Below are 25,171 nucleotides of genomic sequence, written 5' to 3'. Positions count from 1 at the left end.
GAATCTGCCTTTAGTTCAGACAGTAACTAGATCGATCGGTCGATTAGGGTTCATGCATCAACCTTTTATATTTGGTCTACAGTTAACGTCCCTTTTCTTCTTCTTCTCCTTTTTTTTTTTTTTTTTTTGATGCTCATCCAGGAATCATAGAATGCGTACCTTAGGTAACGCTTGCAGCAACCAATGATGAAAACGATGAGCAAGTTCTTCTTGTATAAACTTTGCCGAAAGCCAAGAAGGGAGAACGTTAACGCGAAGCCACTGAAAAAAAAAAGAAAATACGTAAGAAATGTATACGCAATTCATAACTATATAATACGACACACGTGTTCATTAAACGGTATTCAATGATTACGTGTAACGCTCATTTTCCTATCGTCGTTTGGTTTGCATGAATTTCTCATCTGTCGTTACAAGATCTAATGGGCGTCTGCTTCAAAGTGTTATTTAGACGTGTGAAAGGCGCAGAAATTTTAGTGAATTAATACATTACGCAAGTGCCACCACTCAACTCAATATTAAAATCTCTTAAAGGGCTTCGTGTGGTCAGAACCGCGGAGGTGGCCGGTCGCTATCCGTCCTGCTTGGAGGCGCTGTTACGACAACTTGCAGGCAGCGCGAAAGATGGCATGGTATCTCAACAGCAGCGGTCTGTTATCGATGGAATGATTACCGGGATCCACGTTACAGTAAAAAGTGTCTGAAGTCTGAAACTGTCTGATTCCGCGTCGTGAAGAATCTTTTTTCAGCATGAATTTTTCTCTTTATATATTTCTTTCCGTCTGTCTCTTTCTTTCTTTCTTTCTTTCTTTCTTTCTTTCTTTCTTTCTTTCTTTCTTTCTTTCTTTCTTTCTTTCTTTCTTTCTTTCTTTCTTTCTCTCTCTCGTTCCCTGGTAGCCGCACATACCCGTTAAGATGATATTTTTCTGCGATCGACTCACAAGCAATGATTTGCTAAAATGCTCCGCTGTTAAAAAAAAAGAAAAAAGAAAACATGAACACCGACGTTTGTGCTGTGAGGTTTTCTCTTGTGACCGTGTCTGGACACGATTACCTTCTTTCATCGTCTCATGCATTTCTCACCTTAGGTAGAGGAACGTGGAAACGCTGAGGAAACCATTGGGAACTATCTGCGAGAGAACTTTCTTGCTGATATCTCCGATGTTGAACAGGTTGTCTGCGTATGAAACAATGAGAGACAAAAAACTTTCAAAAGAGATCAGCGAGAAGAAAGGAGGAAAGCGAAACAGGTGGGCGGAGGTGGGGAGTCACTCGACTGTCGTCGGTCACACCTCCTTTTAGCCTATTAATACTGATATTATTGTCGCTTTATGCGCAGCTGTAGAAATCATGGAGCAAACCAAAATGCAAATGTACAAAAGAGCAACTTGTTGCCGTGGGAGCCCAACACACATCCTCTACAATGATGGAGGAGTGGGGAAGGAAAGGAGGAGAAAAATTAAGTGTACGCGAAGGCCTCGCTGGCCTGAGTGCTACGCAAGGGCAAAGTGCACGTGTAATTTCAACGGGCAGTACCGGATTCTTGAAATATAGTTCGCATTAGAACGACTGGCAGTGGTGTGGTGTGCCAGGCTGGCCCGCGAGCAGTTTCTGCATAATCAATAATCGCTGGCACTCACCTGAGAATTCGAGTTGCACCATTATGTAGGAATGACCGTATATAACCCACAGGATGAGAAGCACCTTGAAGCCGCCCAGAAAAAGGAGAGGACGGTTCTTCTCCGTGTTCTCGACGCGCAGCAGGTAGCGCGTGTTGCTCAAAGCAGAGAAGTACAGCAACGTTCCAAGCACCGTGCCGTCTGGGGGGTGAAGATGGGTCAAGGAAGAGCGGTGTAAGAGTTGTGAACAAGTCTTTGACTGCCTCTTTCTTTTATTGTATTCTTCTCGGATTTGCTTTGGGTTGTAAGCAATGAACAAAAAGAGGCATCAAATAAACACATGCCGTTCTGCCGTGTATAATGCAAATACAGTCAGAAAACGCTTATTTATTTCATTGAGAAGAGAAAGTGTATGCACCCAATGCATGTCATACGTACACTACGGTTTACCGTGAAAGGAACAACATTCTGCTCTATTTTATCACACAGATAGGACATAAAGGTCCACGGACTATTATTCCATATACGTTCAGTGAATCGCGTCAGCCCCGATAAATGTGAATAAATGTTATGATTATATTGACCTTATTGTCGGTGAGGCGTTCCCTTCAACACTCGGTCATACAATCTAAGAAAAATCGAGTATTTGGGGAGTAGTTCTGCCACACAACTATAGTCGTCATCCAGCTCGCGTGTTTACCTTGCTTAATCACCGCAGTCCCGGCACTTACCGGTCACAAACGACGTGCGCGCTATCAGCATGACATAGCATTATTTATATAAAAGTGGCGAGAGCCGGGTTTTCAAAAAAAGGAAACGCGAGCAAGCCGGATTTTAATTATAGCTGTGTGGCAGAAATACTCCCCAAATTCTCGATTTTCTTCCTTATAGTGTACCTACAATGATGCTCGGACGTCTCTTATTTCAGTGTTTGCTTCTTTGCTCTTTTCTGGGTGCACGTGTGTGTGTTTGTGCTTATGTGTGTGCGCGCGCGCGCGTGCATGTGTGTGTGGGTGTGTGTGTGTGTGTAGGGGCACGGCCGCTGGATGAAAAAGCGCTTTTCATCCAGCGGCCGTGGTAGGGGGATATGTGCGCGCAAGTGCTACTTCTTCTTCTTTTTTTTTTTTTTGCAGTAAATTGTGTGACCTGTTCATGGCCTAACGTCACTATAGATTCACAGGCATGCGCAGGGTTCCCCATTGGAAGGGGGGGGGGCAATATTTTTTCGCAGCGCCCCCCTCCCCCATTTGTCGAGCCCAAAGGACCACATGCTTCAAGATGGATGAAAAAAGAATGAAAAGGAAGCGATGACGTGGTTCTCACAATGGCCTGCCTTTTGTCCCTGGCTTTCCTGAAGTAAAGACGGGAAGTAAACAGTTCTTGGAATGGAACATTAGGGGCCTTCGGCAGCCGTTATTGTCAAAAACCTGCGTGGCCCTGCTCTTTAAACACACATGGGACAAGGTCCGATTGAGTATGGGGCAGACCTTTGCGTCCCCCCTTAAATGATCGGGGGGGGGGGGGCGGTGGTAGCGCGCCATCCCCTGCCCCCTCGTGCGCACGCCTATGTGTAGATTTAATTTCATTGCGTGCTTCATGTTCCATTTCTATTTCCAGTTTAAATGTTAACGAAATGAGAAAACAACTCGCGTTTTCTCAGGCGATACTATAGTAGCCACTGGTTTTTCAAAGCCTGATTCTTATGAAATTCTAGCAAACCCACACGTATACATGGTGAATACATGTATGCAAAATGAATCATTAAGATCGCTAACGTAATGTGCAGCGACTGAAATAAATATGCGGGCAGTGAACGTGCGCGGAAAAAGTATTTAGAAGTTCACTCTAAAATGACAGGGCGTGCAAACGCGGACACGTTAATATAACGGACGTTAATGCTCTTTTTACGGCTGCCAATAAGCTACGTAAGACTTGTGCCGCTGTGCATAGAAAGAATGAGCGAGTAAAAGACAAGAAGTGGACCGACATTCGTAAGACAAGTGAGGTGTATAAAGTCCCTATCAGCTGCGGCTGCTTCTATATACGCAGGACAGACGGGCCGCTGCATTAATTAGAGATTATTAGAACATAAGAGATCGCTAACCGCAGGCTCACCTTTTAATCTTTGACATTGCTGACAGTGTAAGCGCACGCCGAAATTCGATGAATGCGCAGTTTGTACCGGCAGAGGAGTGAAGAAAGGCGTCTGATGATTGAGGCATGATATACCGATAATAGTGGTAGCGCGTGCGTTAGCCAAACTTCGATTAAATTACATAAAGATGAAATCAGTTATCTTTCACATAGACCCCCATGCGTGCCGGATTTATAGGTTCGCCTATTGCATAGGCATGCGCAGATAAGTTTTCGTGCCTTCTTTCTTTTCCGCCCTTCTGCGTCTCTTCAGTTGTTAGTCGGCGTTTGTGGTGTCGTGACTTCTTTCTTGTAATCGTGTTTGCACGCCCTGTCTTTTTAGAATGAATGTTTACCAACTAGCTCAGCTCTCGGTTACTCTAAAATTTAAAAGTTCAGTGCAAGAAGAAGCCACCAAGACCCCTTGCCAACCCGGTAGCATTTTCTTTATTATTTTAAACTTGCTGTACAGTTACCGTGTCGCATATCTGATCGACACGTGAGAAGCATACATCCGGTTTTTTTCTTGCAACAGCTACAGCGCACGAAGTAAATCTCGTGAACTCAAGAATAATAATATTAGGCAGTTTTAGAATAGCGTACGCAAAGCTTTGCGTTGGCTTTTCGCGCAACTGCGCATGCGTCGTACGCTAACCGCTTGCGGGCTCCCGTTAAGTGACGGAAATAGCGGGCCGCAAATGCTAACGCTAACTTAGCGTACGCTATTCTAAAACTGCCTATTATCTGGGGTTTAACGTCCCAAAACCACGATATGATTATGAGAGACGCCGTAGTGCTCGTGAACTCAAGAAGTAAAACTTAGTTCTTTTAAAAAAATTTCACGTTCGTAGGGACTTCTCATACGCAAACGTGAAAAGTACACGTACGTTACGTGCCGACATCTGAAACGCTTTTAGCTACACGCACGCGACGCGCGGTGAGAGCTACCACGTAGCTCGATCTGCTGAGAATCATGAACACTGGCGGTAGTTTGTTCGAGCGCCCGCGCGAGCAGACAGCGGAAGGGCAAGGTTCTCGCTGCGCAAATATAAGAAGAAGTGAGAGAGCTGGCCGACGCCTTAAGTGCGCCCGCGCGCTCCTAGCGCCATCTCGCTGGTAATGAAGAAACGCTTATAAGCGCCTCCGTCTCGGAGGACTGCAAACGGTAAGGGTGTGTATATAACGCTCGCCGTAGGTGCTAGAGGGAGTACGCTTTGTGGAGTAGTGCTTAGCGCACCGCGCTGCGCATTCAGAGGTCGCTGGTTCGATTCGCGCTTCGGAAGCATTTTTCTGATTCATTTTTCTTTGGGATATTGATGTATATATACATACTTATACATATACGCAGCATGACGGCGGCGACGGCGACGGCAAAAATCAGCCGAGACTGTCCATATAATTGTTATCGCAATAAAAATTACACCATTTCCCGCTAAAGGGGACCATGAGGCGATGTGAAGCCGGAGCACTTCCACGATCGCGTTCCGTTGGTGTTCTTTGGGCATGCTACCGACCTCGCGTCGTGGAACGCGAAGAGGAACGCTACGCTCGTCTTGTCTTCCCTCTAGCCTGGCCCTTAATTCTCACAGGGCGAGCGGGAACGCATCGGCAGGCGTGCGAGAGGGGGGCAGCGTAGGGGAGGAGAGAGAGGGGGAGGGGACGCGCATGCGCCGGTGCTCATCGCGGCGTTGCGCAGGAGAGAATTTCGGCATGTCTAGCCCGCGTTTCAGAGGAAGAGTGGTAAGGGGGAGGGGAGAGGGAAAGTGGAGAAGGGGACGGAAGAGGGAAAGTGGAGAGGTGGTGGGAGAGGGGAGGGGAGAAGGGAAGTGGAGAGGGGAGGGGAGAGGGTATGCGCATGCGCAGTAAGGGTGGTCACGCCGCGCACCACCACCACCACCGGATTGAACTCCGCCATAAGATACTTCGCATCTAAAAAACCACAAAATTCAGAGTTTCAACAAAGCGATGAGGAGCTGATGGCAGTCTGGTATTCTGGACGCCTCTTTATTGCTTTTCGCTCTAACTGAGCGGCCGGCTGACACCAGGTGCGTTGCTATGCAGGCGCCCTTGCAGGCTGCTCCAAGTTTCCATGGCTCGCGGGATGCTGTTGCAATCATCACTTGGTTTTTTTTTTTTCTTTTTCAGCCCACAAGTCCAATGAGCGACCCCTCATAGCACGCGACGGTGTGATCCGCACGCGACGGTGCAGTTTCAAGGTGAAGCCTATACCACACGATAAATTACGACAGCTCTTACGCCTTCTTATTCATACGATATAATTTCATCGACGGTGCAGATATATCGAAAAGTATTGGAAACTTCACGCTTTGCCTCTTTACAAGTGTACTTACTACGCACGCAATCGTGGTTTTGGGGACGTTAAACCCCAGATACTACTACTACGCACGCAAGCGTGGCCGCACGCGCCAGGCGCACTCACGTGACTATAATAGGTAATATGCTTATAATGCCGACTTGAATGCAGCATTCTCGGCAGCTCGAGGCTCACGCAATGCACGGAGCTGTCGGTGCGCTGAGCAATTGGTGTGTGCGGTTCCGCCCAGGTAGATATTACACCGTCGGCATTTTAGCTCATGTTAAGGAACCCTGGCGTAATGCCCGGCGTTGCGTTCGCGTCAACATACGTATAACAAAGAAAAGGGAAACGGCGCAAGAGCACAAGACTCGTACAACAACAACACGGACGACACCGGCACCGCAGTAGTCTTTCTCAACTTTCTCAGCACGCACATCTACGCCATGGTGTTTGTCAATCGCGCGGCCTAAACCAAGTTGCACCACAATAGTAGACGCAGCTCGAGCTGTTATTCGTTCATGGATGGTAACAACGGCGCACAGAAAACGTAGACGAAGGAAGGCGTAGACACAGCAAAGCGTTTGCGCTCTGTCTGGGCTGTCCATCGTGAACATCTTCCCAGCGATGTTGTTATTACAACCATGAACCTTCAATGTGTCACGCATGCTATCGCTATACAGGAAGAAAAGCATATGTACACAAGTAGCGGAAGTTGGGCGAGTTGGTATTGATTCATCTTTAGGAAAAAATTACAAGCAGCACGCCTGCTTGGAATTTTTCTTAAAGGTGCATATGTATATATGCCCATGCCTGGTAGTTCTAATAGTTGCTGGGGTTTTACATCCCGAAACCACGATATGATTATGAGGCACGCCCTTGTGGAGGGCTCCGGAAATTTCGACTAGCTGGGGTTCTTTAACGTGCACCTAAATCTAAGCACACAGGCCTCTGGCGTTCTGCCTCCCTTGAAATGCGGCCGCCACGGCCGGGATATGCCTGGTAGTTCAAACACACTGACCGCGCTCGTATAGAAAAATGAATATGCAATGCTATAATGGCCCTGTCATCCGGCCCCTCCCACCGTAGCCAAGTTTTTCTTACCCTTGCGCTTGACGTCGCAGCCTCCGCGTGCTTCCATTATCCATTCCGTAAGCGTTGCCACGACAACCGTAAGTACAAGAGCTCCCAGTACTGCCCTGTAATTGGAAGGATAAAACACTGGAACAATCCATATCATGAATGTCTCCCGACTGTATACGATTATTCGCGCAACCACAACAGCACCCTCTCACTAGGCGCTGACGTGAAACGTGTGTGCATTAAAATACGCTGGGTTACGTCTGCCTATAAGATCAAATGAGAAAACCTTGGCATCGCCATTGATAATGCGGCGGCTGCCTTTTACGGTCAGGAAGAACTGGGGCAGACCTTTCGGCCTTCTTAAAGCGATGCTGATTTAAACTGCTCATTGCCTTCCCGTCTTCTACTTTCGCAGAATGTGAGCAACGACAGAAGAAGTTCAGGTGAACCGTCTTGTGCGGAGTCTCTTTGAAGATTTTGGCCATGGTGTCATTCCAGGAAGAACAGGACAACTTGATTTTTCGTACTTTAGCAGGTGCATGCGTTCTTTACTGGTTGTAAATAAATAAATAAATAGTGGGAACGCAGGGTGCTTACATGGACACTGCTTGGAGTAGGGTTATGGCCTTAGGAGAGTCCGTGCGACAGCTTCTGACGGTAGAGTTTATCCCATACTGGCCGAGCACTAAGAGTCAAAAAGAAAGAGTTAGTAAACCATTTATTTATCGTCCCGAATAAATGTGTTGTCTGAACTCGACGAATTAGACTGGTGGGGGGAAAAGCCGCTGCTGTATACCACATATGCTATGGAGAGCAAAGCAAGAAGCGGCTAAAAATTGTGTGCACTATTTTCGCCATATGATATGGCATTCGTCGTAGACCACTCAATCCAAGGGATATATAATGACCAGGTATTCGCGATGAGGCAGATTTTCCTCTAAGGCTGTGAATTTAAGTGGAGGACTGCACTTCAAGCGTCTCACTTAGAACAATCCACCCCCTTCGTTAATTTCGTTTGTGTGCCTAAATCATGAACACATACAGCTAACATACTATATATGAATACACATATACAAATTCAAGCTGGAAAGCCAAAATATTATATAAATAAAGGGAAGAAAAGGTGACATAGCGCAATAAAATAATATCGCATTATGAGTGTTTCTAGGAAACGAACTATTTTTATATTATCTCTACTATGTAAGCCGAAGCTGTTAAGCAAATAAACATAAGCGCTGTAGATTTTTTCCCCTGGTATTTATATTTATATAGCCTGGCCGTTAGCCGGGGGGGGGGGCAAGGGCCCTCCCCCCCCCTCGAAATTCTGATGGAGGGGGGGGGGATGTTTTACAGAAAAAAATAATACAAAAAATTGAGGGGCACTTAAGCTTCGCCTTTAAGAGTTGAACGCGATAGCGATATCCTGCCCCAAGTGCGCACTTCGAACACTACGAGTGTTTAAGAGAATGCGCGCACTAAGGTGTGTGCCTTATGTAATGGGTAGCATGCTTTAAACAAGGAGCAGCTATGCGCAAGAAACTTTTTCAAGTTGCGATGCACCCACTACGTGGTCTTAAGGGAATACGCGCAGTAATGCATGTTCCTTTTGTAATGGGTGGCTGCCTTTAAACCACCAAGTCGTTATGATATTGACATGGTGTGACGCCCAATGGCAATGTACGCTTGTACCACGCAATATTACTGCGATATTACATCTCGTACTGTGACACTTGTATACAGGACACGTATTTTTGGCAAGCATGAAAGTTACTTTCAGTGCCGCTCCAAGCAGAGGCGTGGTTGTGTGGATGATTTTCGCTCACAACCAACGGCGCCGACACCGACGGCGGAATTTCTGCGATACGAGCTCTTTAGCGCTATCGCGTTAATAGGTGTTTTTCAAGGCTTTCACCAAGTGCTCCCCCCCCCCTCGAAAAAAATTCCTGGCTACGGGCCTGTATATAGCGAGAGTTTGTTTCAACATAAAGTGACAATCATGTCATTTTTTTAGCAGTGGCACTTTTCACAGGCACCCCAGGCTTTACACTATATACATATCCGCCTGGTGCCTTGGCGCCCAGGCACGGTGCGAGACTAGCCGCCCCCTATATGGACATACTTTTCGTGACCAACACTTGCAGGTCCTCGGTGGTGCATGCCGACGGGGAGCAGATCCCGATGCGGTAATCTATGCTGGCAAATTTGTTGTGCGTGGTCCGAGTAAGCGGGTTCTTACGCCCCTGCAAAACAAGAAGCCTTGCTTTCAGTACCTCATGGCTCCTTTGCAAGACTGCACTAAAAAACAGAATTAGTTTCAACCGATTAAATAATTATACTAAATATCCATTTGCATTACTATCAGGCAAAGTGAATGATTGTTAAAAGAACTATGTTAAAAGTCCCATTTCGTTTTTTTTTCCTTTTTTGAAATTTCGCGGCGAAACCTCATCACCGGTGCGGCAATGACCACAGATTTAGTTTTACACGTCTAGGTTATTGTGGCTTGGCGGAGGTTTCTTGGTACTTGATAACGTTCAATCTTTGGCTATTTTCGAGTACAGTGTAGCCCATCTTCACCGACAGGGATTTAGGTATACGCCAAGACGTCACTACGAGAACATTTAGGAGGCGTCGCCACACGTCTTCCGTTTATTTATTTATTTATTTATTTATTTATTTATTTATTTTATTTATTTATTTATTTATTTATTTATTTATTTCGAATACTTTTAAACCTAGACATATTTAAGGATTATAGCCGAGGAGTGCACATTATAAATGTATCAGAAGACGAGAAGAGCACGTATTTTCCTCCTTATTAAGCGTCGCTTCACGGTACGAGCGACTGTATTGGTACAGTAGAAAGGTCACTTGCTAATGTCACTCAAGTGACTGATTTTCCGTGTACACGTGATTCAAACGCCGGACGGGTTTGTTGATTGCCTCCGCGGACGAGTGTACCACTGAACTGCGATACGCCCAAGGACGCCAGACGCCAGCTGCTTGCGGCACGGTTCGTTGCATGTCACTCGCGAGAGTCTCGTTCGAGAACTGAACCAGCTGCTTGACGTTAATTTCAGCTATAGACTTCCAGATTACGCTTCCCAAATATAAATGAGGTCATGCTGAAAGTGTACTTCTGAAGTAAAAGAGAATAAGAAGAATGCGCAAATTACAACGCTGCTTTGAGGTGCCCGCACCAGCTACACTTTGACGTCACAGTCTGACAACGTTTCTCCATGGATCAGCGACAGGTCCCTAAGAAAACCAACTCTAGCCGGAGTTTTGAAATACGCCGACGGGCTTTATGACGGCGCGACCAAATGTGTGCTGCTCACTATTGCATGGTGTGCCTCTCACTATTTTTGTGTCCTGCTTAAGATTGATTAATTAGCTTGTAAAGCAACGAAACCGGACAAAAATTTACAACTGTAAATTTGTAGATCGGTTTGCAAAACGTCCGGTTAGACAGTTTCTAACATTTTATCTATTAAGTATTGGTGGTTTTCCGCTTACTGCAAATGTCCGCGAAATACAAAAAAAAAAATGCCACGTGACACGTACGCCCGCTCATATAGATATTGCAGACTTCACCGGGGCATTCACTTTTCTCCTACGTTACTCGTGTTTCCACACCGGTCGAACGTTACTCAACAGAGAAAGGCATACAATGAATTTCATACACTGGCAGCCACTTACCAGGAGCTCCCCAATCTTGTGGAAGCTGTCGACGAGCGCACTCATCAGGTCGTGGGGTATAGTGAGGTGCAGCGAACAATACTGCCCCTTCATGGTAGTCTGGCCCTCCCTGTTGACCGTTCTAGTGTGCAGGCACTGCTCGTACGAACCGAGGTTCACTTGTCCTCCCTCAAAGACGTTGCTAGGGAGAAGCCCGTTGGATAAGAGCACTGTAAAGTAAAAGCGGTCACGTGAGAAGCGAATTCCCTGGAGCTCCACCTAAGTGTGATATGCAATACAGTATACTATTTTACTGCTGGGGACTTCAGCAAGAGTTTATGCTCGGCGTAAGGCCGGCAGCTCGAACCGTGTTGCGCTGCTTTCGGGATATTATCTCCTCTGATCTCCGAGTACAGGGATCTTCTCACTTGTCTGCTCTGGGTGTGCTATGAGGTCTGTTTAAGGAGGTGGCGATGGTTACAAAACGCACATCAGCATTTTTTTTTTCTTTTTTTGATAATCCGTAGCAATCGCGGCACTTTTGCCCATGTGAACTCAAGTGGTATAAGAAGTGAACGTTTGAAGCTTCGCCGCCGATTCCCCCAGCTGAATCTAATAGTTGCGGACGAAAGGAGGCGCAGGATTGCCGAGACTATAGGGTGCCTTGATGCGCGCTCTAGCTGAGAACCAGCGAGAGCGCCGCAACAGGAGGACGGAGAAGCACGTCACAAAGGATGCGCAATGCTGCTGCGCAGCTTCGAATGCTAGCAGCGCCGAAACACTGCAAGGCGTAATGTATACCTTGTGGCGCAAGCAAACAGGCGACGTCCAGTATTTTCAAAACTCTTAGTCGTGCACATGTCATCAGGGTTTGCGGAGTTCGAGTGAGGGACCATCCGAAATGGGGCAGCGTGAGCGCTTCTCACAGCATTGTAAACGCTCGCCATGAAGTCAAAGCAGAGACAGTATGTCTAATTGATGTGTTTTAATAGGTGTGCACGAAGAAAAACAGTGTCATCACTTTTTTCTTTCAGATGTCGCGTGAACGATCTCTCTCTCTCTCTCTCTTGCTTTTTGCGTTCTCCGGTAAACATTGAGAATGGCATGCCACAGCAACCAAAACCTGTTGTAATGTAGTAGCTTCAAATTTCTTACGCCCCTGAATTCTTCACGTACGCTGAAGTCTGCAAGAATACGCCTGATGTATTTTTTGCTTGCAAAAAAAACTCAACCGAAATCAGCTGGTCAATCTGCTGACTGTTTTCACTGAAGGTGCGTTGATAGTAAAGTATATGTCTCAGTGCAATGTAGCAAATTATTTATTTTTTTTTCACTTTCAGAAACTAAATAATATATGGGACCTACGTTATCTGTATGGGACCACTTGAAATACCGCTATGGCGTCTCATCTGCCGCCATTGGTTAAGGGCGTCCACGAAAATAACTTGTTTTTGTTTTACCTACCGTGTAGCCTTAATCCAGGGCCTTAATTTACTACGTCGTTCGTATCTTTTATCACGGACGGCGGAAGTGAAAATGCGAGAGCGAACAAATTAGCAGTGAAAGCGCACGCCAACGTGAAACCCTTAATTAAGTAACCTTTGCGAGTTTCTCTCTAAGAGCATAAACTATGCTCCAGGTAGCATATAGTACTGTGCAAAAACTCGCAGCGTACCTCAACGGAGATGCCACTTTCAAGTGGATTCAATAGGCGTATAAGCGCACGAGGGCGCACTGCGACGCTGTCAATGTCTGGTAATTGATTCGCGTTTGCACGATCTCAGAACCGGCCAATGAACGATCGAATTCAAGTAACTGGCAAGCTTGTTGACGCGTACGTAAAGTACAACAGATTGCATCGCATCAATGGCAACCAAGATTTCCTTCTTCCTTTTGAGCAGATAACACATGAAAACAAGCAACTACAACGGTTCTTATTTTTTTTAATCGCCCCTCTCAGAGCACTTGCGTGTCGACACGCCTGTCGTCACTGGGGACGACTACACTTTTCGGCACCATAAAAAAGCTATAATTAAATATAACCTTCCTTCTACGTCCTCCGCTCCTTTTCGTAGGCCTCCTGTCGAGTGTAAGGAGGCCTGTTATGACGTTCATTCCTCTGCCCTTCGTGCGCATCCATTCAGGTGGTTGATGCGCGGCCATTTGTCATGACGTCGCGGATTCGCCCGTGAACTCGGTTCGTGTAGCGTGAATCGCCAGGGGCAATCCCGCGCTGGCACCGACACCACCAAACGACGACGGCAACGGAATTAATGCCGAAGTTGGGGCCGAAAAAACCGGCTTATGAAAGAATCACAAAACTCACTAGGGTGAGGGAATTTCCGTTTCGCTGTTTTGTAAGCGCGCCGCGTAGGCCCGCCCAAGGAGACGTCAGACGTGTAATACGCATTTCCTGCTTTATCTTCGTTTCGACTTTCTCATTAGCCCGCTGTTTTCCGGTTTCTTCCCGTATCTAGTATACTGATGGGCCTCTACGCGTTTACTTAAAATGGCCCCTTTTATTGCGGCAGTGATTATACGAACGCTCGAGATTAGTGTTCACATCTGCGGTATATTGCTGCTCTGGCTTTTTTTCTGTTGCGTAACGCATGAGCGCCCACGCATGTTTACGGCCTGCAGTGACTATCACGCCATGTTCCTTTTGCTGTTGTTGTTGTCCCATCGAAGCAAGTGCAACGTGGTTATTATTGCAAAGAAGCGACCGGTTTATCCTAGTTTGTCCACTGATTTGTTATCTTACAAAAAACGCACGCACGAAGGCGTTTTTTTTTCTTTTCCATTACGCGAAAGAAGTCGGTATGTCCCAAACCCACCGTTGATGAGACGCGTCACGTAAGATTAACTCTTTCGTACGTTTAGGCCGTTACATGCGTGACCGAAATTTACAAACTCTTGTTGACGCATTGTGGCAGCCACGGACGGCGAGGTAATCCACCTCAGGGGCGTAGCCAGAAATTTTTTTCGAGGGGAGGCGGGGATGGGGCAATCATCATTTATATATGTTAGTGCGTGTGTTTGTATGTGTGTGTGTGTGTACCCATGCAAAATTTAAAAACTTCGGGGAGGGAAACCCCCTGGCTACGTCAGTGGCTCGCCTCTATTGCCTGTGGCTATAACTGGCCTTCGCAGACCCAAATACATTCGAGAATCAGTGACCGATCACGATGCACAAAACGTGAGTGGGTGCGGCGAGGCTAACGAGCCTGAAAGCGCTGAATGTCGCTGCACGTGCCGGCGCGCATGTCACGCGTTAAAAATGATCTCGGGTCGCTGGACTGGCCTGCCATATATGTATACAAGGCTATAATCGTGGCGGTGGTCAACCGAGTAGTTGCGTGTAATGATTATGATGATGCGTAAGGGTGCTTGTGAGGATATATAGGATCCCATATATAATTTTCTTCTGTATCATAGCAGAGGCCTGCTGCGTGGCCTTTTGCGGGGCGTTGCTGTTGCCGCATCTCCGTGGGCCGCGGCTCTGCGCACATCATAGCCATTGAGTGAGTCATCATCATTCAATTATATATCATATAGCCGGTCTATCAGGCAAAAACACTGTAGAAACTGTTGTCACCCACCTCCCGTTTTGCATTTGCAGTCCACTTACTTTTTCTTTTTTTTACGAATCAGCAGTTTACCCCCACCTTGGGACAGCACATTATCAGTTATTTCTCAGCTTCGCCACTTCCTTTTTATTTTCATTTCTGTTGTTGTTGTGTTGTTGTTGTTGTTTTGTTGTTGTTGTTGTTGTTGTTGTTGTTGTTTCAACCTTGAAACCTTGAACATGGCAGCAATCCAGTGCTAAGCAGAAATATCACTAAGTAGCGCATGCCAAAGTTTCCCGTGAAAATAGGTGCGCAGATGCATAAATGTGGGATTTCGCTTTCGCTGTCGTAAAGCCAGGTGCTATGCACATTTTTTTTTAGTTGCCAACGCTTTTTCCTCTCATTCATTCCAAAAGAGGCCATTCGGAAGCGTCTGACACAACTTGCGTCACTCAGTCACTTCGCATAAGAACTATAGAGTGTACTGCATGTAATTACTTCTTAATGAATTTGGGTAAAGGTATACTCCCTTCGAGTAGTTTGAGGTTTAGCGCAAAGAAACGACGCTTCTTTGTGCTAAACCATGCGGCACCAACAACACCAACAGTCTGCTTGGCTGACCTTAAAATAGGATGAATAATTACATGCGTCATTACTTAACCCATGCAGCTATCGTTATGGAGCTAATGTTTCTTTTCTATTGACTTTTTAGTGCCATCAACAGAATGTCTGTTGACATTCAATTGAATATCATGCAATATTTCAGTCATTTGCGGCAGAGAAAGCCACTTAGGCCGAGGTGCAGTCATTTGCGGCAGAGGAAAGCACTTTGTAATAAAAGACTCTTCCTCTACTAGGTAACGAAACAAGACTTTTTTTTTTTTTTCGTTTGGAAAGCATGCCGCCTAATTGCCAGGTGGAACGTCGACGCTTTCTAGCTCCTGGCCACGTGCTTCACTTTAGAGGTACATAAGTCGCAATTAACATTATCATTACGCCCATACACGCCCGACGAAAGCGAGTCATGATTGCGCAATCTTGAATTCATGAACAACTTGCACACCGGAGCCTATATTTTTATTTATCTGTTTGTTCCTTTGCGTTTCCTGTTTTCGTTGCTGCCGTTTAGCAGCCCGCTCCTTGAGAGGCAACGCAATAACGGGCATCGCGACGCAGATGTCGAAGCATAAGCACCCAAGAATCCATGGTAGCAGATGGCACTTCGTCACTTTCGCCCCATGGTCCAGAATTTACGAAGCTGCGCCCTTCGTGCGCAATTTCTTAGCACAAAAGTTTGTACGCTAAGAGCGCAACTATTGTGACGGTTTTTATAGCTTGCGTGCCATCGTGTGACAGCAAGGAAGAAATCAGAACTCGGACTGAGCGAAAACGAAGAAGCACAGTTGCCCGTCTTCGTGTGTCGTGATAGCGCTCTAGGTACCTGTAGCTATGGGTGTATGTTATAGAGTAACTAACGAAGAAGCACAGTTGCCCGTCTTCGTGTGTAGTGATAGCGCTCTAGGTACCTGTAGCTATGGGTGTATGTTATAGAGTAACTCGAATACGGTGGCGTTGAAAGCGGCAACGGCGACTGGCTGCGAAGCGCGCGCCTGCTTGCCGTTGAACGATTTATCGTCGCATTGCGCGCCATTTGCGCCAGCCCGCTATTACTCGGTTTGCTAAAGCCTGAGTCCACTATTACACACTCTGTCAATTTCTTGTAACATTAAACGTTGACGTTGATTTTGCAAGGACACAGACCTATGCAATAGCGGCCCTGGGGCGAATACCGCGCAATACGAGAGGAAATCGTCCAACAGCGACTAGTTTTATTAATTTCACATGTTTAATGTTATTAACTGCCTTGTCATTGTCTTTATCTACCCTAGGAAAAGATTTGCATCACAATAGTTTGAAAAATAATAATAATAATAAAATAATAATAATAATATAATAATAATAATAATTATAATAATAATAATAAATAATAATATAATAATAATAATAATCGACAACCTGTCGGGATGGGCTATCGGAATGTGGAAAACGACCACCTTTGCTGATCGTCAAGGACAGGACGTTGCATTCCCAGCAGCACTATTGACGCTACACGTCATCTTCATAAGCACTACAAGCCCATTAGTGTATTGAAAGCGAGTACAAACGCAGCTTTCCAGACATTAAGCATCGGCTGATTTCAGCACACAATATTCGCAGCACAAAAAGAATTCAAAATTTCTTCTGTAGCAGTGCATGTCTTAGTCAATAATGGCGTTAAAACCTGTATGCGTGCCTATTACGCGGCCTTTCAGAGCGTCTTCGGCAACATGCCTCAGACATCGCGTCCCGTCGCTCATCATATGGTCAGCCAGACCAACGCTGACAGGCCGCCGCAGTGGTACAGCGGTTAGTGTGCTCGGCTGCTGCCCCGTAGGTCGCGGGTTCGATCCCAGCGCGGGTGGTCGCACTCTCTCCGGAGTCGAAAGTGCCAGAGGGCCGTTGTTCTTAGATTTAGCTGCACTTTCAGAACCCCCAGGTGGTCGAAATTTTCGGTGCCCTCCACTACGGCGTGTCTCATAATCACATCGTGGTTTTAGCGCGTAATACAAACCAGCAATTATTATTATATTACCGGCGCCTTATCGGCGTCATTATGTTCTCGGGCATGCTAACCCCCCTATCGTGGATTTCCCTTATTACGTTATTATTTCCCTCCTCTTAAGCCACTTTTAACAAACCCCTGTGACAACCGCCATGAACAAAATGTCACCTTGAGTGCACATATCTATTTTATGTGCATTTGTTTGTATTTATCTAATATACTTGAGCAGAAAAAATTATGTTTAGCTTCTGTACGTATATTTAAATCTATTTGTTTATGTTGTTTTGTATTGCCCTTTCCACTTAGCCACCGGGGGCGTAGCTGGGCGGGGGGGAGGGTTTGAACCTCCACCCTCCCTCACCCGAACTTTGTCAGTTTTTTATCTCACGCACACATAACACCACACGTACATACGTAAAGCAGATTTTTTTGAACTCTCCGCACCCCCTCAAAAACTAATTTCTTGCTCGCCCCATGATTATAGCCCTACAAGGTTCTCACTGCACAAAATAAATAATTAATGGAAAATCCTTTAATTAAGCCTCATTCATCTCATTCCATAGTGAGTGCGTCTATAAAGAGGTTCGCACGCTCAGTTGCGACCTAAGTGCAACGTTGCATCGTTGCTCCACTTAAAGGAGGACTGTCTACCGCTCGGGAAAAAATTTCTTATTGTGTGGCAAATGAGAAGATCGTCATATCGGCGGCAACGAGCATGCTTTTGTCCCGAGGAAAAAGGAATTATATTTTTTTAATTTGATGTTGAAAATCATGAAAGAATGAACCGCTAGCGTCACCCAACGGCGATGTGGTTTCAATCTACTGGTAGGACAAGAAATCCTCGCAGGTAGACTCATTTGCTTAAAAAATCACACGTATACTTGAAATCGTATTTACGCACTTGAAATAGCTTTTGGTTTGCGTTAGAGAGTAATTTTTGCTTTTTTTTCTCACGCGTCCAAAAAGGCGCCCGGTGGCGCTCCTTGCAGGCGCCGCCTCGATTCGTCTGCTTCAACTCATGCGCTATGCCATGTGGTCCTCCGTGCTGGTCGTACCCTTGCCACTGTATTGTTGTGCTAGGATGTCTCACATCTGCTGTGGCCGTGAAGGCGTGCATTTATACGTCTCTTTTTGATTAATCAACTTAGCTTGGATTACGGAAGCAGCGCTAAAATAACGCATAGACTGCGATTACGGCAAAACAAGTGTTCTGTAATTGTATAATAAGGCTTCATTTAACAGGCTAGTGCGCTGGAAACAGCTGTTATATTCATTACATTAGTGTTCAGCGAAAATAAGTAATCCTACAGAAATCGCATGTGCTTTCGTTTAATTTTACCGGCCGTACAATCGTCATCGCGTCTCACCAACCAGTGTTTAGGGGCCATGTTTCACACCAACAGAGAAGACCGAACGCAGATCGAAAAATTCTGTTTTAAAACTTTCTACTCACTTCCCAGAGAAACCACACTGCAAGGCTGGACACTTCAGACTGTACTGCTTTCGATTGCGGTGTACAAAACAGAAAGCGATGAAGGACGGTAGACAGTCCCTTTAAATAGGCAAGCGAGCATCTTAGCGATGTACTAAGGTGGTCGACAACGCACGTCATTAAAATGCGTTTAATGCAGTATGTTTGGAACGCACTCGTGTGTCAACACGAAACAATGCTGCTGCTTCGTTGGAATCACACTCATCGGGCTTTTTGTGTCCTCTTTTTAGTGCCGCATGAAGGAAAGCTTCCAATGCCCAAAATGGCCGTAATGTGGCTTTACAGCAGCAGTCCAGGTAACTTAGCAATGTATACTACCTCATGTTGCCCCGTGGTCCAGCTTGCTCAATGACGGTAATCTCTTTGCACCATAATTAACTGTAGCGTTTTTTACTAACACATTTGTAGCACCTCGCTGCGCACCTGCGTTGATACAGTAATTTACAGAAAAGTGGCAAACACAACAATGGTAATTTTGGAAAATAGGACCAATATGTGTTACTAACTCATGAATAAAAGGAAAAGTGAATTCAGCGCGTTTTTTTTTTTTTTCTCGTCGTCATGCCTTTAAATGCAAGCCGTATAATTGTGGCTCAGAGGCTACAGAAGATAACTTTTTTTTTTCTTTTTAGTAGTGGTCATTCAGGTACGTTCATAACGGTTACAAGGTTTATGAGCCGGTACATAAGCACCATTAGTAACGGTTACTACCATTGTTAGTAACAGTTACTAACGCAGCCATTACTAACACAGTTGTACCATATATGACAAGCAGTTAGCAACAGAAGGGTAGCAACTATGAAAATTTCTTGTTTAGAGTGGCGTTTATCGTTAGGAGAGCTAGTTACAGGGGGTGACTGTAGCTGACTTGCTGCGACACTGATAGTAATCCACCCAGGAGTGTTAGTCAGCGCCAGTCGCAGCCATAGCAGCACGTAGCAAACGAGCTGGCAGCTGAGCAGAAGGCATTCTTTCCTCGTCTTCCCTCTCCCCTCTCATTACGTTCCATCGCCACCCTCTCACCTCTCAAGAGTGGAACAGCTGAAATCGCATTTTTTTTTTTTTCGTTTGGAAAGCATGCCGCCTAATTGCCAGGTGGAACGTCGACGCTTTCTAGCTTCCTGGCCACGTGCTTCGCTTTAGAGGTACATAAGTCGCAATTAACATTATCATTACGCCCATACACGCCCCACGAAAGCGAGTATGATGCGCACTCTTGAATTCATAAACAACTTGCACACCGGAGCCTCTATTTATATTTATCTGTTTGTTCCTTTTGCGTTTCCTGTTTTCGTTGCTGCCGTTAGCAGCCCGCTCCTTGAGAGGCAACGCAATAACGGGCATCGCGACGCAGATGTCGAAGCATAAGCACCCAAGAATCCATGGTAGCAGATGGCACTTCGCCACTTTCGCCCCATGGTCCAGAATTTACGAAGCTGCGCCCTTCGTGCGCAATTTCTTAGCACAAAAGTTTGTACGCTAAGAGCGCAACTATTGTGACGGTTTTTATAGCTTGCGTGCCATCGTGTGACAGCAAGGAAGAAATCAGAACTCGGACTGAGCGAAAACGAACAAGCACAGTTTCCCGTCTTCGTGTGTCGTGATAGCGCTCTATGTACCTGTAGCTATGAGTGTATGTTATAGAGTAACTAACGAAGCAGCACAGTTGGCCGTCTTCGTGTGTAGTGGTAGCGCTCCAGGTACCTGTAGCTATGGGTGTATGTTATAGAGTAACTGACGAAGAAACACAGTTGGCCGTCTTCGTGTGTAGTGATAGCGCTCTAGGTACCTGTAGCTATGGGTGTATGTTATAGAGTAACTAGAATACGGTGGCGTTGAAAGCGGCAAGGGCGACTGGCTGCGAAGCGCGCGCCTGCTTGCCGTTGAACGATTTATCGTCGCATTGCGCGCCATTTGCGCCAGCCCGCTATTACTCGGTTTGCTAAAGCCTGAGTCCACTATTACACACTCTGTCAATTTCTTGTAACATTAAACGTTGACGTTGATTTTGCAAGGCATAGACCTATGCAATAGCGGCCTGGGGCGAATACCGCGCAATACGAGAGGAAATCGTCCAACAGCGACTAGTTTTATTAATTTCACATGTTTAATGTTTAATTAACTGCCTTGTCATTGCTTTATCTCCCATGGAAAAGATTTGCATCACAATAGTTTGCAAAATAATAATAATAATAATAATAATAATAATAATAATAATAATAATAATAATAATAATAATATAATAATAATAATAATAATAATAATCTACAACCTGTCGGGATGGGCTACGGAATGTGGAAAACTGACCAACTTTGCTGATCGTCAAGGACAGACGTTGCATTCCCAGCAGCACTATGACGCTACACGTCATCTTCATAAGCACTACAAGCCCATTAGTGTATTGAAAGCGGGTACAAACGCAGCTTTCCAGACATTAAGCATCGGCTGATTCAGCCACAATATTCGCAGCACAAAAAGAATTCAAAATTTCTTCTGTAGCAGTGCATGTCTTAGTCAATAATGCGTTAAAACCTGTATGCGTGCTATTACGCGGCCTTTCAGAGCGCTTCGGCAACATGCCTCAGACATCGCGTCCCGTCGCTCATCATATGGTCAGCCAGACCAACGCTGACAGGCCGCCGCAGTGGTACAGCGGTTACAGTGCTCGGCTGCTGCCCCGTAGGTCGCGGGTTCGATCCCAGCTGCGGTGGTCGCATTCTCTACGGAGTCGAAAGTGCCAGAGGCCCGTGTTCTTAGATTTAGCTGCACTTTCAGAAACCCCAGGTGGTCGAAATTTTCGGTGCCCTCCACTACGGCGTGTCTCATAATCACATCGTGGTTTTAGCGCGTAAACAACCAGCAATTATTATTATTATTATCGGCGTCATTATGTTCTCGGGCATGCTAACCCCCCCTATCGTGGATTTCCCTTATTACGTTATTATTTCCCTCCTCTTAAGCCACTTTTAACAAACCCTGTGACAACCGCCATGAAACAAAATGTCACATTGAGTGCACATATCTATTTTATGTGCATTTGTTTGTATTTATCTAATATACTTGAGAAAAAATATTTGTTTAGCTTCTGTACGTATATTAAATCTGTTTATGTGTTTGTATTCCCTTCCATTATAGCCATTTTCAGTTTTATACACGCACACATACAAACGCCCACACGTACATACGTAAAGCATGATTGAACCCCCGCACCCCCTCAAAAATAATTTCTTGCTACGCCCCTGATTATAGCCCTACAAGGTTCTTACTGCACAAAATAAATAATTAATGAAATACTTTAATTAAGCTCATTCATTCATTCATAGTGAGTACGTCTATAAAGAGGTTCGCACGCTCAAGTTGCGACCTAAGTGCAACTTGCATCGTTGCCCCTTAAAAAGAGACTGTCTACCGCTCGGAAAAAAATTTCTTATTGTGGTGCAAATGAGAAGATCGTCATATCGGCGGCAACGAGCATGCTTTTGTCCCATATTTTTAATTTGATGTTGAAAATCATGAAAGAATGACCGCTAGCGTCACCCAACGGCGATGTGGTTCAATCTACTGGTAGGACAAGAAATCCTCGCAGGTAGACTCATTTTGCTTAAAAACTCACATGTATAACTTGAAATTGTATTTTACGCACTTGAAATATCTTTTGGTTGCGTTAGAGAGTAATTTTTTGCTTTTTTTTTTTCTCACGCGCCCAAAAAGGCGCCCGGTGGCGCTCCTTGCAGCGCCGCCTTCGATTTCGTCTGCTTCAACTCATGCGCTATGCCATGTGGTCCTCCGTGCTGGTCGTACCCGTGCCACTGTATTGTTGCTAGGATGTCTCACATCTGCTGTGCCGTGAAGGCGTGCATTTATCGTCTCTTTTTGATTAATCAACTTAGCTTGGATTGCGGAAGCAGCGCTAAAATAAACGCATAGACTGTGATTACGGCAAAACAAGTGTTCTGTAATTGTATAATAAGGCCTTCATTTAATGGCTAGCGCGCTGGAAACAGCTGTTATATTCATTACATTAGTGTTCAGCGAAAATAAAGTAATCCTACAGAAATCGCATGTGCTTTCAGTTTAATTTTTACCGGCGGTACAATCGTCATCGCGTCCACCAACCAGTGTTATGGGCATGTTTCACACCAACAGAAGAAGACCAAACGCAGATCGAAAAATTCTGTTTTAAAACTTTCTACTCACTTCCCAGAGAAACCACACTGCAAGGCTGGACACTTCAGACTGTATGCTTTCGATTGCGGTACAAAACAGAAAAGCCATGAAGGACGGTAGACAGTCCCTTTAAATAGGCAAGCGAGCATCTTAGCGATGTACTAAGGTGTCGACAACGCACGTCATTAAAATGCGGTTAATGCAGTATGTTTGGAACGCACTCGTGTGTCACACGAAACAATGCTGCTGCTTCGTTGGAATCACACTCATCGGGCTTTTTGTGTCCTCTTTTTAGTGCCGCATGAAGGAAAGCTTCCAATGCCCAAAATGGCCAGTAATGTGGCTTTACAGCAGGAGTCCAGGTAACTTAGCAATGTATACTACCTCATGTTGCCCGTGGTCCAGCTTGCTCAATGACGGTAATCTCTTTGCACCATTAATTAAACTGTAGCGTTTTTTTTATTATTATTTTGGACTAACACATTTGTAGCACCTCGCTGCGCACCTGCGTTGATACAGTAATTTACAGAAATTGGCAAACACAACAATGGTAATTTTGGAAAATAGGACCAATATGTGTTACTAACTCATGAATAAAAGGAAAAGTGAATTCAGCGCGTTTTTTTTTTCGTCTTCATGCCTTTAAATGCAAGCCGTATAATTGTGGCCCAGAGGCTGACAGAAGATAACTTTTTTTTTCTTTTTAGTAGTGCTCATTCAGGTACGTTCATAACGGTTACAAGGTTTATGAGCCGGTACATAAGCACCATTAGTAACGGTTACTACCATTGTTAGTAACAGTTACTAACGCTGCCATTACTAACACAGTTGTACCATATATGACAAGCAGTTAGCAACAGAAGGGTAGCAACTATGAAAATCTTTCTTGTTTAGAAGGAAAGCAGATTATTTTTCAAGGGCTCGTTTATCTTTGTTAGACACAATTTAATGAGAGCTACAGACAATAACGCCAAGGAAAGTACAGGGGGTGTGTTACTGTAGTATTAGAATATAAATGTGAAGAAAGTAAAGTGGACGAAAGATGACTTGCCACCGGCAGGGACCGAACCTGCGGACCTTCGGATAACGCGTCCGATGCTCTACCACTGAGCTACGGTGGCGGTCATCCTCCGTCCACTTCTGGGGTATATATGTTGATTTAAACCTAGGAGTGTTAGTCAGCGCCAGTCGCAGCCATGGCGGCGAGTGTGGGACACTCTTTTTTTGCCTGTTGGCGTCACGTAGCACGTGATCTTTTTACGAGCTGGCAGCTGACCAATAATCCCTCGCATACTACCTGAAGGCATTAAGTCTGCCAGGACGAGACCCTCGCTATGAATGAAGGAAAGCAGATTATTTTTCAAGGGCTCGTTTATCTTTGTTAGACACAATATTAATGAGAACTAACAGACAATAATGCCAATAATGCAATAATGCTCGTCAAAAGACCACGTGCTACGTGACGCCAAAAAGGCAGAAAAAGAGTGTTCCACACTCGCCGTCATGGCTAGATAACAGATAACACCCCCTGTACTTTCCTTGGCGTTATTGTCTGTTAGCTCTCATTTTTCTTGTTTAGAGTGGTACGGGGACAGTGACTGACGTGCTGGCTACACTGTAGTAATCCACCAGGTCATATTGAGGAGCTACAGCAAAAAATAGAGCGGGTTCAAACCCAACCTCTCTTCCCTCCTCCTTTTTCCATCGTACCCTCTCCCACCCTCCACCAAGGTGGAAGCAAATCGCAACGGCACCACATCTAACCATCTAGTAAATACGTCCCAATATGTCGCAGGTTCTTTGTCCCAGTGAAAGGGCTATGCATAGATCGGCATGCTTCTTTTTTTTTTCTTGCATCTCTTACTTTTCATGGCCCAGGCATCCTTGTTCTTTAATCCGAGCAGGAGCTTCACAACACTCGACGAACAGGCAACGCTGAGGTCTGGGCTTCCAATCAGGTCCGACACGGTGGGCAGAAACTTGGAGGCCAGCACCTTGGTCACTTCAGCAAAATCAGCCTCGAGTCTCTTTGTCGGAGATGCTGCGGTCGTCGTCGTCGTCGTTGATGTTGTCTCTACACCGGCCACCGCGCTGGCAATGCCGGTGAATGAATATAGAACGGCGCATAACAATAATAACGCTCGCGCCGTTTGGTGCGTATTCATGGCGTGCAGCGGGGTGGACACTGCTCCGCCGTGTTTGCAATATTTCTTACACTTTAGAGCAGGCTGAGCGGAAACGTCGGATAATATAGGACCGCTCCTCTCACTCTCTCCGTGCTGCCTCTTCTTTCTTTCACTTTCTCTCCATCTTTCGTTCTCTCGTTTCCGTCGCTGATAGAGGAGGCCTCCGAGAATTCGCTACTCGTTTCCAAGTCTGATGCGAATGAGTGAGGGTCAAACAATAAATGAAGACTCCAAAATTGCGCGCCCCCTGTGACGTCACTCACACCGTCTTTTTAAACTGGTCCGCGCGGGGCGCTTCCCCGAGTGGACCTTGGCTCGCCGGGGGCGTCCG

General features: G+C 45.6%; 1 protein-coding gene across 1 annotated transcript; it reads right to left on the bottom strand.

Moving 5' to 3' along the window:
* Nucleotides 1-1,079: 1,079 nt before the first annotated feature.
* LOC119399172 (uncharacterized) lies at nt 1,080-24,882 on the bottom strand. Its single transcript, XM_037665990.2, has 7 exons — nt 24,519-24,882; nt 10,849-11,057; nt 9,269-9,389; nt 7,747-7,834; nt 7,171-7,265; nt 1,641-1,820; nt 1,080-1,177 (listed from the first exon to the last, which is right to left on the bottom strand). The coding sequence occupies exons 1-7, from the start codon at nt 24,817-24,819 to the stop codon at nt 1,080-1,082; spliced, it is 1,092 nt and encodes a 363-aa protein (XP_037521918.2). The 5' UTR covers nt 24,820-24,882.
* Between the last annotated feature and the right edge of the window lie 289 nt (nt 24,883-25,171).

This window comes from Rhipicephalus sanguineus, chromosome 1 (genome assembly GCF_013339695.2).
Source record: "Rhipicephalus sanguineus isolate Rsan-2018 chromosome 1, BIME_Rsan_1.4, whole genome shotgun sequence".
NCBI lineage: Eukaryota > Metazoa > Arthropoda > Arachnida > Ixodida > Ixodidae > Rhipicephalus > Rhipicephalus sanguineus.
The sequence above is the reverse complement of the archived record's forward strand: the minus strand, read 5'-3'. Positions and strand labels throughout refer to the sequence as shown.

Bases quoted from the DNA above. Each gene is read 5' to 3' on its own strand.
- LOC119399172 (XM_037665990.2), bottom strand. From the start codon at position 24,819: ATGAATACGCACCAAACGGCGCGAGCGTTATTATTGTTATGCGCCGTT. The intron at 11,058-24,518 runs GTAAGAGATGCA...TTTACTTTACAG, and splicing joins GGATGCCTGGGCCATGAAAA to TGCTCTTATCCAACGGGCTT. The intron at 7,835-9,268 runs GTATGTCCATAT...TTTGACTCTTAG, and splicing joins GCAAGTGTTGGTCACGAAAA to TGCTCGGCCAGTATGGGATA.